Source organism: Equus quagga, chromosome 4 (genome assembly GCF_021613505.1).
Source record: "Equus quagga isolate Etosha38 chromosome 4, UCLA_HA_Equagga_1.0, whole genome shotgun sequence".
In the NCBI taxonomy this organism is placed as follows: Eukaryota; Metazoa; Chordata; class Mammalia; order Perissodactyla; family Equidae; genus Equus; species Equus quagga.
Window position 1 is genome coordinate 77,254,974 of NC_060270.1, and position 13,309 is coordinate 77,268,282.

Below are 13,309 nucleotides of genomic sequence, written 5' to 3' on the forward strand. Positions count from 1 at the left end.
GGGATTTCTTTAAATCACACAAAATGTCTTTGCTCGGGGAAAAATCAAATTTCCAGATCTTTTCTGCTTAGTACAAGCTAAGTATTCTTTTCTAGCATCTTATGTAAGGTAGATGGATGAATGGATGGACAGACAGACAGGTAGATGGACAGACAGATGGAGTTCTTATAGGCTTGGTCATGAGGTCATGACCTGGAGTCATTCCTTGTTTTCCAAACATTCTTCAGCTCCCTTTGACTGGACTTCACCTTCCTTTGAGGGGAAAACGTGCTCTGGAGCTTTGGTGTAGGCTTGTTCTTGAGGGGCTTTATTCTAAAACTGAATCTAGACAGTGTATAGATGAGGTATTGTGGTGACTTTAGCTAGGTCTGAGAGGTCCAGCCTCTTATTGCATCCCATGCCGTGAATGGTCAACACTTGACCCTAAAACTGGGAAAAACAAAAAAACACTACATTTAGGGGCCGGCCTCATGGCTAAGTGATTAAGTTTGTGCCCTCTGCTTTGGTGGCCCAGGGCTTTGCCGGTTTGGATCCCGGGTGCAGACCTAGCACCACTCATCAAGCCATGCTGAGGCGGCGTCCCACATAGCACCACCAGAAGGACCTGCAACTAGAATATACAACTGTGTACTGGAGGGGGCTTTGGGGAGAAGAAGAAAAAAAATTGGCAACAGATGTTAGCTCAGGGCCAATCTTTAAAAAAAGAAACCACATTTAAAAATAATGATAGGCTTGTCACTCTAGGGAAGAATCCAGTGTTCTGGGCAGTATGCAAGGCAGAGGGGGTCCTGCCATCCTGATCCTGTGAGATCCTGTGTGAATCACTTAGCCTCAGTGTCATCATTTGTGGGACAAGGCAGATCTGCGGCTGGTCTCCAGGGTCCCCTCCTGCTCTCCCATTCTCTGATGACTCTAAAATGAATTCCAGGGAACACGCAAATAGTTACCTTCACTTATAGAGGGGAGAAAACAGTGTCAGATGTTTGCATGCTCTCACTTCCCAGGTGGCGTAGCTTACTGCTCTTTCGAAGACTAAACCAGGCAGGCTGGTGTGAATGCTGTTGAAATGTCAGCCTTCAGTGTGGGCTGTTGTTGGACATCTGCAGTACTTCTGTTTTTTAAACAACATTATTCTGCCAAGAATAAATCTATGTCATTGTCTAATGGCTCTTGTCATTTCAGAGTAGTGATCAAGGAGGAAAAATGGACGTACTTTATGTGGACAGATAGATATGATATTTCTTAACCCAGAGTGCAAGGCTGTCTGGAGTACAATACAGATCTATCAGTAATTCAGTTAAAACAGTTTACCTGCTTTACACGACTGAGTTCAGTTCACTGATCTTCATTCACGTTTACACTAAAGTTATTTAACTGCAGGCTGCATGTTATACCACACAGACTAAAGCATTATAGATTTTTCCAAACGTAATATACAAGTCCAAATTGATTGCAGCCAAACATAAATTTAGTCAAATCTTTAATATACTCTATTAGGGCGTGAATAAGACTTTAAAGCTTTGTGTCAGCTACTGAGTAGCTGGGACTAGAGCTGAACCAGTTGTAAACAGCTAGAATAAAAAGTTACCTTTGGCCATATTACTTATTCTCTACAATGTGAATTACATCCTACACCTAAAATAATGGACACTTTTTTTTCAAATGTAAAAATGAGCAATTACCTGTCATTATAAAGTGACAAATTTTACAAGGGGACTTGTTTGACCCTTCCCATCCCCCAACCAGAGGCTAGCCTCTAGTATGTCACCCATGGACACATGCCCACGTGTGCCATGGGCTGTACCTGTATGCCCAATGCTCCATTTTCTTAGTATAAAATTATCTGTCAAAGCACAAGAGGAAAGGTACCAGTCATTTTTCCCACCTCTTCTTGAGGGGAGAGAAGTATATTCCAACAGCCTTGCCAGGGATATGGGACAATCTGTGTTATTCTAGAATGACTAGGCAAGGTTTAGAATGAGAAATGCCAAATATAATTTTGTGCTTTCTGAATATTTTGGCTTTAGATAATATATAGTCTCCTTATGTGGAAGGCTTTATGTGGAAAGACTGGCTAAACCTGTTCTACCCTAGAGCCAAGAATGCATACTCAGAAATATGATCAGAGGGGCCGGCCCAGTGGCGCAGCGGTTAAGTTCACACGTTCTGCTTCTCGGCAGCCCAGGGTTCGCCGGTTTGGATTCTGGGTGCGGACATGGCCCTGCTTGGCAAGCCATGCTGTGGCAGGCGTCCCACATATAAAGTAGAGGAAGATGGGCATGGATGTTAGCTCAGGGCCAGGCTTCCTCAGCAAAAAGAGGAGGATTGGCGGCAGATGTTAGCTCAGGGCTGATCTTCCTCCAAAAGAAAGAAATATGATCAGGAATCAACCTGGGTTGCCTTATCAGAAGCTTAGGATGATAATACAGGCTAGTGGGGAGGTTCCTTGGGGGTTTCCCTGATTTGACAGGACTCTCTGGGTGTGTGGTTGGGAAGGGGACAGTTGGGGGAATGAGGAGAGGAGGAAATAGGGAGGCTTGTCACTCTGGGGAGGGGCTGTGAAGGATTACTTCAACCTGTGCTGTCCACTACTGTAGCCACATGTGGCTGGTCCCAATTGAAATGTGCTCGAAGGGTAAAAGCCACCCTTAGATTTCAAAGACTTGGTATGAAAAACAGAATGTAAAACATCTCATGAATAATTTTAGATTGATTGCATGTTGAAACTGCAGATGAAATGATATTTGGGGTATATTGGATTAAAGATATTATTGAAACTGATTTCCCCTGTCTCTTTACGTTTTGCATGTGGATCATCGAAATTTTAAGTGACATGTAGCTTACATTATATTTCTAGTGGGCAGTGCTGCTTTATATCCATTCTATATGGAAGAATTATGGCTCATGTTTACTTTCTTGATTGTATTTTCTGTATTTTTCAAACTAAACATAGAAGAAACAGACAATATGGTGTCTTTGAGAAAAAAATACCATAGATTTTGGAGCCTGGCAGGCATGTGTCCTAATTATAGCACATAGGCAACTAACCTTCTCTGGGACTCCACTTCCTCATCTATAAGATGAAGATGATGGCAGTTTTGATCTCACCAGGGCTGTTGTTAGAAGTGAGACATGCATAGGAAATTAGCAGAGGGCTTAGCACAGAACCTGACACAGGAAAAACTCAATAAGTATTCGGGATTGTTCTTGATTATCTCTCAAGACCTGTCCAATGTCTGGTCTTTAATCCCTGTCCATTTCTAATTCAGCTCCTGTCTCTCTTGTTCTCCAAGTTCCTATTTGCTATCAAATCTACCTATTTCTACACCAAGAAAGTCTTTCTCTCACCATTGAAGTATCTCAGGTCTGGTTCCCCATTTTCTGACACCTATTTGGACTAAGGTGTCCCCCACTTGTTTGCTTCAGTTGATTTCCAATTCAGAGCAAGACTTCTCTCCCAGCTAAAACTGCAAACCAGGCCGCAAAAGCTGTCCCTTGCCTCATGCCTGGGTTGCCGGGTCTTGCTTTTTACTGAACTTTGTTGCTTTTGATGGGATGGTCAATTAAGGACAACTGATGCCAGGAAAGGAGGTGAAGGTAACAGAAGAATAAAGGTTGTGCCAACAAGAGATCAAGAGAACAGGAGAAGAGACAAGACAGAAGTTCTTTCCTCTTGCTCCACAGCCCCGCTTTCTTTTCTCATTGCCTTTCTTCCGCTGGCTTTAAAAGCTGTGCTATGTTCCACCTGTGGTAAGTACAAGGGAGTTCTCACAGCCTTTCTCGATTCTTGCCGCCTGAAGTATAACCTCCCACAGTGTAGCATAGCACACATCTAAAACCCTGTGCTCCATTCCCATATTCTAGGAAACAAGTCCTCAGATGAAGATGGTTGTACTTGTTCTCTGAAGTTCAGTAGCAGGGAAGAGAAAAAATTGAAAACTTTGTGAAGACATGTCTCTCCCCTAGGTTTGGTGAGCTTCCTAGCTCCTTCACAATTAATGAGCTGAACCTTTCAGTCAGAGCTACATGAGATAAAAACGAGGAAAGGTAACTTAAGAACACACTTGGAATAGCATAGGTGGTTGGAAGCATCCATGCTTCTCAAAGCAGTGGAAAAGAAAGTCTCGATTTCCTAGTCAAGTATCTTTTATTTGTTTGGTTGTTTTTTGAGGAAGATTAGCCTTGAGCTAACATCTGCTGCCAATCCTCCTCTTTTTTCTGAGGAAGACTGGCCCTGAGCTAACATCTGTGCCCATCTTCCTCTACTTTATATGTGGGATGCCTACCACAGCATGGCTTGCCAAGGCGGTGCCATGTCCACACCTGGGATCTGAACCGGCGAACCCCAGGCCACCAAAGCTGAACATGCGCACTTAACTGCTGCGCCACCGGGCTGGCCCCAAAAGGTATTTTTTTAAAAATCAGAAAAATAAGGATTTTTGTTCCCATCCAGAAGCTTTAACTAGGTAGTTCAGAATATACTCTTGACTTAAGGTGATTTCTTTTAACCTTTTCATCAGATCAATATGTTACTTTGCTGATTTTATTTTTAGATTCATTGAGTGTTCTCAGGGTTGCAAACTCAAAGAAAGAAATAGGCAAATTGGTTTTATTTCAAGCTTGGACTGAAGTTTGGCAGGTGAAATCCTTGGAAATTAACAAGGGAGCAGAGTTCCAAGAGCCCTCTTTGCTGACAGCTGGGATTTGTGGAGGATTTGTTATTAGGAGAACTGGGTTATTTCAATGCCAGAGAATGCATCTAGGGCCGCTCTGCCACCAGGCAAGGGACATTCAGGTGTGTGCAGGAAGGCCAACCCTGGTTGTGTGAACATGGCTATTTTTCCTGGAGCATTTAATAATGAAATATTTGCCATTGATCAGAGGCAGGAAGGGATCATTGCCAATAATTGCTTCCCTGTGGTTTCCTAGAAAATAAGAAGGTTTGAAAATGTGAATGAATTTTCCTTATTATAATTTAAGAGAGGGAGGCAGCATTTCTGAAAATCCGAAACACAGCTTTAAGATACCAGCTCTTCCACATGAGATCTGGTGTCTTGGGTCCCTTTTCTTAGTGAGTTGGTTCTTTTTACTTCAGTCACTGTGGATAAATGCTCATGACACTCATGATATCAGTTGTCTGTGGTCAATATAGCATCTTTTCTCTGTCAGAAGTCATAGAAATAGCAAGGATTGTGTAAGTTGCAATGCAAATATGTGGGCATGCAAACATATGTCCATGCAGTGAACGTTTGATCCAGGTAGGGGGCCACTGAATGGTGTCTCTTTAGGACCTGATCATTTCTGGGCTGTTGATGCTGTAGCTCAGTGCTGAAAAGGCAATGAGCATATTACTGGCTGAACCAGAAAGAAGTTTTATATCTTCCATTGTTTTTGGATAATTGTCTTTCCCCCCATAAAGGTGGAAGATAGATATGTCTGAAAACGTTTGAAAAGAAGAAGTGCTTTTGAAGATATAAGCATTGTAATTATAAGATATGTCCAACAAACATTCTTGGTGACGACCTAATCTTGATTTTGCTTTCCCTGAAACTGAATGCAAAATCAGTGTCATTAGATATGCTTCTTCATTACCAAAGGGACACCACTTCCATTTGTCTTAAAAATATCATTGGGTCTTCTTTATGCGGACATTCTTTAAAATACAAATGTTGTTTCATCTGATTGATATGGCTATACTGTGTACATCTATTTCTTTAAAACAAAAAGCGAAACCACATTTATGGACTACATAAAACACTTCCTGGATACATCAACAATGAAAACATTTTAAAAATTAACAGGCATCAACAGGTATAAATAAACTGTCTAAAGCATTTAATGGTCTTTAACACAGTCAACTCCCCCAGCATTGAAACAGTGTGAAATTCTTTTTTTGCTAGTGGCAAAAGAAGCTGTCAAGCACAACATTGAAAAATTGGTACCATTTCCTGGCCAGTAAACACAGAACTGAGGGGCTAAATATTTTATGTTTTTGTTGTTGTTGTTCTCATGCTGTTGTGTTTTTTTTTTTTTTCTTTCTTTCTCTTGTCTTCTTGCCTTCTCAGGGCTGATTGTTGTGACCTTGGCTGTCTGCTGGATGCCTAACCAGATTCGGAGGATCATGGCTGCGGCCAAACCCAAGCACGACTGGACGAGGACCTACTTCCGGGCGTACATGACCCTCCTCCCCTTCTCGGACATCTTCTTCTACCTGAGCTCGGTCATCAACCCGCTTCTGTACAACGTGTCCTCGCAGCAGTTCCGCAAGGTGTTCGGGCAGGTTCTGCGCTGCCGTCTGACGCTGCTGCACGCCAACCAAGAGAAGCGCCTGCGCGCCCATGTCGCTTCCACCATGGACAGCGCCCGCTCTGCGCACCGCCCGTTACTCTTCAGGGCTTCCTGGCGCAATTCCTCTGCGAGGAGAACTAACAAGGTTTCCTTAAGCACTTTCCAGAGCGAGGCCAAGCCCGAGTCTAAACCGCAGCAATTGAGTCCTGAGTCATCAGAGCCCAACTCTGAGACGAAACCAGCTAATTCTGCTGCAGAAAATGGTTTTCAGGAGCATGAAGTGTGAGTGTCAAGTAAGGAAGCCTTGAGCGCCACCCGACCCTCCCCCTACAGAAGCAACATTACCCTCAGACGGCAGTGACCAACTGTGTCCCCATAAGGAACAGGCGTGGAAGCTAAGGGCCTTGGAAAAGGCAGATGGACACCTAAGTATCTTCTAAGTTGCCTTAACTCTGGTCACAGACGGGGGGGGGGGGGGGGGGGGGGGGGGGGGGGGGGGGCGCGAACTTGCATTCCATCCCCTTCCTTCCTTTAAGTACACACTGAAAATTCAGTCAGACTGAATGTATTCAGAGCTTACAAAAACGTTTTACACTGAGCTCTTTCATTATCTGTAAAGGAACTAAAAGAAAACAGAGACTCCCCTCCCTACCCAGAAAAAAGGGACACCCAGAAGAATCTCAGGGAGAGTGGGGCGTGAGGGCCAGGAGAACAATGCAGGAGGGGCTGGCACCTCCTTCAGCTTCAGCAGTGTGCCAAGAAGAGGGCTAATTTGAGGAACAGGATGGTGGTGGGAAGCCCCGGCCAAAGGGCCGAGGCAGAACTGCTCCTTTTCTTGGGCCGGGGCCCGTTGCAAAGAGGGGTGTTGCAGCAGCTGATGCACACTGAGTTCAGTTTTCCTGGGGAGCAGAAGGATTGGTACCCAGCAGAGGCGATGAGGCAGGCCGCTGATGATGCACATGACTTGCGGTACATGATCCCTGCAACACAGACCCAAAGGAGCTGGGTTAACCTGTGCTGGCCAAAGGACAGTGTCCCTCTGAGCCCAAATCCCAATAGGGTTGTGTCATCGAGCCCCCTCCCCCCCCCCCAAATACACAAGCTATTTGAAGAAGGCAGTCATTTCACTACTTTTGACAAAATGGTTCCAAAAGCTATTTGAGATGCTAATACCAGTGAATAGAGCTGTCAAAATCAAAGTTTATTTTTTTCAAAGTTTGAATTTACACTGTATACTAGACACAAACTTTTTATTTAGCTTTTTTTTTTTGCTTCAAACGATCTCATGCCAGAGAGGATTACAAGCTGTGTGTCTAGATCTTATCTCTGTTATTACTTTATAAGCGACCACAGAGAGATGGCTCTCAACTATGTGTTTTTATTAAATCCTGGAATTCTCTGAATAAAGACCAAATCCCAATGGGACTAAATCATATCCCTACTGAAGGAGCTGTGATTGATATTTTTTCCCAGGTTTCAGGTGTCCACTGGGTTTAGTGAAGGGGTGGCCTGGCTGATGGTGAGCCCAGGGCAGCCTTTTTCCCTGAAAAGATTTGCCCTTAGAACATATGGCATTTGCCAAGTCAGTATCACACAGCCAACACTTACTTAATAATACAAGATTTGGGCACAGAAAGGAGCTTCTTGATAAGACTGGCGGGCCCATCTTAAGGAGCATGTGTCACATCCAAATTTCAGCATAGTCATCAAATTAGAGTGTCTTGGATAATCATATGACTTCTTGAAGTTGGAAGTTTACTCAATTCAAATAATAATAGCTAAGATTATTTAGGTGCTTTCCTGTACGCAGGACACTCCTCAGAGGGCTATAGTGTACTAGCTAATTTACTACCCACAACAACACTACAAGGGAGGCCCCATTATGCAGACAGGGAGCCTAAAGGCAAGAGAGGTTTAGTAACTTGCCCAAGGTCACACTACTAGAAAGTGGAGCAGCTAGGATGTGAACCTAACAAACATTCTGGTTCCATGCCATCAAGTCTGTATTATTATATAGCAAAGCAGACAGCCAGTGAACCACAAAAATAATTGTTTTAGTGGGGTAGCTTTACTCTGAAGATAGATAGCTTTTGGTGTGTGTATGTGTGGCCATTTTGTATCAATAAACTTTTCTCCTTTATAGAGAGATGATATGACCAAAGACATGTCATTGACATGTCTTAATTACTAAAGCTGGACCTGGATGTGACTGGCTTTAGCCTGTTTGCTGGCCCGCACAGCCAAGGAACACAATACATTCCACCAGCAGCCAGGGCTCCTTTCCCTCTGACTCCCTGCAGGGATGTGTCATTGCTGGTGTGGCTTTGGTTTGGGTCCTTTTCCTGCCCCTTGAGAACTGCTGCTTTGGGCACTGGAGAAACAGTAAAGAATCGAACTGCCTAAAACTTCCAAGTAGAAGGTAAAGAAACACTTTACGTTTACATGAAAACATGCAATTTTATGTCATTTTCCCCCCCCCCCAAAACTGCACATTTGTAAGGAGTGATTTTCTAACACTGTTTGTTAGAAAATCCTGGAAGGTAGCTCCTCTGGTAAGATGAAGCCCGTGGACAGAGGATGTGTCAGGGGATGGAGGAGCACTGTTTGATTTCTAAGGAACATGCTACAGGGCATTTCCCATTTATAGATTTCCCATCATCTTTACATTTTCTATCCTTTGCCCATTTTAGTAAATTAAATTTTACTCTTTTTATTAAATAAATATTAAAAGTGCTAACTGCCATTTGCCAGTTTAACTTCAATGGCCTTTTTTCCTTTAAGTGAATTTTAGAAATTCAAAAATAAGTACTGAATATATTTTTCACTATAAAAATTTCAGACAGTCAGGTAAGGTGAAAATGCCCCTTGAACATTCCCCTTGCAATCCCAGGTCCTCCTCAGAGGTAAGAAATTTTATCAATTTGGGATGCCTCTTTCCAAGTCTGTTTCTATATATTTACATGTGTGCCCATGGAGAAATAAAGTGTGTGTGTGTGTGTGTGCACATTTGTTAATAGTTTCACATCCTATATGCTGTTCTGCAGTTTGCATTTTTACTTAGTGGCATGGCTGGGGACTTTTCTAAAGTCTAACTTTGTAGGGCTAAAAATCAGTGATGGGGTAGGTTAGTTAGATAAATAATGCATGAGAGGAACCTCCATTTTTGTGACTACCACCCAGGGGACACCTCCAAATCACCTGGCTTTTGTGGGCAGTGGGGCTTATGCTTGTAGTCCCAGAGGACTGTGTATATATATATATGCACACTTTAAAAGCTGCTGCCTGAGGGTCTGGCTTCCAACAGCCTGAATCTAGGGGCTGACTGAGATCCTCCCCTTTGGGATCCTGACTGTTTGTGGCACACCCCAACTACTAGGAGTTATTAAAAATAGGCTGCTTCGAAAATCACAAAGGTTTGAGAGAGAACCATGCACTAGAGTGGGGTTGAACAATAGGGTTGATTTCCTATACAAGGTCAACCATTCAAGACTGGGAGAGGTGGCTGTTTCATCTAATGCATAGAAACCAACAAAGAGCCAAGCAAAATGAAGAAACAAAGGAGTATGTTCCTAACAAAAGACCAAGGTAAAACTTCAGGAAAAAACCTTAATGACGTGGACATAAACAATTTACCTGATAAAGAGTTCAGAGTAATGGTCACAAAGATGCTCACTGAACTTGGGAGAAGAATGGATGAATACAGTGAGAGCTTCAACAAAGAGATATAAAATATAAGAAGGTACCAAACAGAAGTCACAGAGCTGAAGAATACAATAATTGAAATAACATACACTAGAGTGCCTCAACAGCAATCTAGATGAAGATAAAAGGATCAGTAAACTGGAAGACAGGGCAGAGAATTCACTCAATCAGAGCAAAATGAAAAAATATGAAGCTAACTTTAAGGAACAACATCAACAGAATAACATTCACATTATAGGAGTCCCAGAAGGAGAAGAAAGAGAGAAAGGGGCAGAAAACTTATTTGAAGCAACAATAGCTGGAAACTTCCCTAACCTGGGGGAGGAAACAGATGTCCAGATCCAGGAATACCAGAGGGTTCCAAATGATAAGAACCCAAAGAGACACATGCCAAGACACACTATAATAAAAATATCAAAAGTTAAGGACAAGGAAAGAATCTTAAAAGCAGCAAGAGAAAAATAGCTTATTACATACAAGGGAACCCCCATAAGACTATCCAAGTTTTCAGCAGAAATTTTGCAGGCCAGAAGGGAGTGGCATGATATGTTCAAAGTGCTGAAAAGAACAGCCTTCCAACCAAGAATGGTCTCTCTTGCAAAGTTATCATTGACGTTTGAAGGAGGGAGAGAGTGTTCCAAACAAGCGAAAGCTAAAGATATTCATCACCACTAAACTGGCCTTACAAGAAATGTTAAAGGGATTTCTTTAAGCCGAAAAGAAAGGGCACTAATTAGTAATAAGAAAATACATGAAAGTATAAATCTTAGGTAAAGGTGAAGGTAAATATATAGGAAAGCTAGTGAATTAATCATTTAAAAAGCATGAATGTCAAAAGACAAAAGTAGTAAAAATAACTAAGTACAATAAATATTTAAGGAATACACAAGATAAAAAGGTGTAAAATGTGACATCAAAAACAAAATGTGGTAAGGGGACAACAAAAATGTAGAGCTTTAAAATGTACTCAAACTTAAGTTATCAACTTAGACTGTTATAAATATAAGTTGTTGTATGTAAGCCTCATGGTAACCTAAAGCAAAAACCTGTAGTAGATACACAAAAGATAATGAGAAAGTAATCTAAGCATGCCACTAAAGAAAGTCATCAAACCACAAAGGAAGAGAGCAAGAGAAGTAGAAAGGAACAGAGGAACTACAAAACAGCTGGACAACAGTGAACAAAATGGCAATAAGTACATTCTTATCACTAATTACTTTAAATGTAAATGGACTAAATTCTCCAATCAAAAGACAAAGTGGCTGAGTGGATAAAAAACCAAGACCCAACTCCATGCTGCCTACAAGAGATTCACTTCAGATGTAAGGACACGCAAACTGAAAGTGAAGGGATGGAAAAAAGTATTCTGTCCAAATGGAAACCAAAGGAAAACTGGGATAGCTGTCCTTATATCAGGCAAAATAGACTTTAAAATAAAGACTGTAATGAGAGACAAGGGCATGATGTAACAATAGAGGGGTCAATCCAACAAGAGGATACAATATTTGTAAATATTTATGTACCCAATATAGGAGCACCTAAATATATCAAGCAAATACTAACAGACCTAAAGGGAGAAACATCAATGGGTAGATGATCCAGACAGAAAATCAATAAGGAAACATTGGCCTTAATTAAATGACACATTGGCCCAGATATATACAGAATATATATATAAACAGATATATACAGAATATTCATCCGAAAGCAACAGAATATACATTCTTCTCAATTGCACATGGAACATTCTCCAGGATCATATGTTAGGCCACAAAACAAGTCTTAACAAATTTAAGAAAACTGAAATCTTATCAAGAATCTTTTCCAACCACAATGATAAGAAGCTAGAAATCAATTACAAGAAGAAAACTGGAAATTCACAAATAGGTGTAGATTAAACAATATACTGTTAAACAACCAACAGATTCAATGAAGAAAATGAAAGAGAGATGGAAAAATACCTTGAGACAAATGAAAATAGAAATACAACATGCCAAAACTTACAGGGTGCAGCAAAAGCAGTTCTAAGAGGGAAGTTCATAGCAATAAAAGCTTACCTCAAGAAACAAGAAAAATCTCAAGCAACCTAACTTTACACCTCAAAGAACTAGAAAAAGAACAAATGAAGTCCAAAGTTAGTAAAAGGAAGGAATTAACAAAGATCAGAGCAAAATTTAATGAAATAGAGACTAAAAAGTTAACAGAAAAGATCAATAAAACAAAGATCTAGTTCTTTGAAAAGATAAACAAAATTGACAAACTTTTAGCTAGACTTACTAAGAAAAAAAGAGAGAGGACTCAAATAAAATCAGAAATGAAAGGAGATCTTACAACTGATACCACAGGAATAAAAAGGATCAGGGCTGGCCTCATGGCTGAGTGGTTGAGTTCATGGGCTCCACTTCAGCGGTCCAGGGTTTCTCCAGTTTGGATCCTGGGCACAGATCTAGCACCACTCATCAAGCCATGCTGAGGCAATGTCCCACATAACAAGAACAGAAGGACCTACAACTGGAATATAGAACTGTGAGCTGGGGGCGGGGAGTGTTGGAGAGAAGAAAAATAAATTTAAAAAAAAGATTGGCAACAGATGTTAGCTGGGGTGCCAACCTTTGAAAAAAAAGGAAATACAAAGGATCATAAAAGACTACTATGAACATTTATACAGCAAATTAGACAAACTAGAAAGAAATGGATAAGTTCCTAGAAACATACAACTTTACAAGACTGAATCATGAAGAAACATAAAATCTGAACAGAACAATTACTAGTAAGGAAATTGAATCAGTAGTCAAAAATCTCCCAACAAACAAAATCTAAGGCCAGATGGCTTCATTAGTGAATTCTACCAAACATTCAAAGAAGAATCAATACCAATCCTTCTTAAACTCTTCCAGAAAATAGGAGAAGAGGGAACAATTTCAGACTCATTTTAAGGCCAGCATTATCCTGATACCAAAACCAGACAAAGACACCTCAAAAAAAAAAAGTTACAAGCCAATATCCTTGATAAGCATAGATGCAAAATCCTCAACAAAATATTAGCAAGAATTCAACAATACATTAAAAGGATCATATACCCTGATCAAGTGGGATTTATTCCAGGGATGCAAGGATAGTTCCTCATTTGCAAATAAATCAATGTGATACACCACATTAACAAAATGAAGGATAAAAATCATATGACCATCTCAACAGATGCAGGAAAAGCATGGGACAAAATTCAACATCCTTTCATGATAAAAACTGTCAACAAAGTAGGTATAGAGGGAACATACCTCAACATAATAAAGCCCATATATGACAAACGCACAGCTAA

At 41.1% G+C, this 13,309-nt stretch overlaps 2 protein-coding genes across 2 annotated transcripts in view; one reads left to right on the top strand and one right to left on the bottom strand.

Annotated features, from left to right (window-relative positions):
- Window positions 1-6,729, top strand: part of GPR39 (G protein-coupled receptor 39) — a 190,411-nt gene extending 183,682 nt beyond the window's left edge. Inside the window, exon 2 of the mRNA XM_046659302.1 lies at window positions 6,066-6,729. Coding sequence (XP_046515258.1) covers window positions 6,066-6,574 — 509 coding nt within the window. The 3' untranslated portion in view covers window positions 6,575-6,729. The remainder of the gene's footprint in view (window positions 1-6,065) is intronic.
- Window positions 6,730-6,785: 56 nt separating this feature from the next.
- LYPD1 (LY6/PLAUR domain containing 1) overlaps window positions 6,786-13,309 on the bottom strand; it is a 37,438-nt gene continuing 30,914 nt past the window's right edge. Inside the window, exon 3 of the mRNA XM_046658010.1 lies at window positions 6,786-7,268. Coding sequence (XP_046513966.1) covers window positions 7,033-7,268 — 236 coding nt within the window. The 3' untranslated portion in view covers window positions 6,786-7,032. The remainder of the gene's footprint in view (window positions 7,269-13,309) is intronic.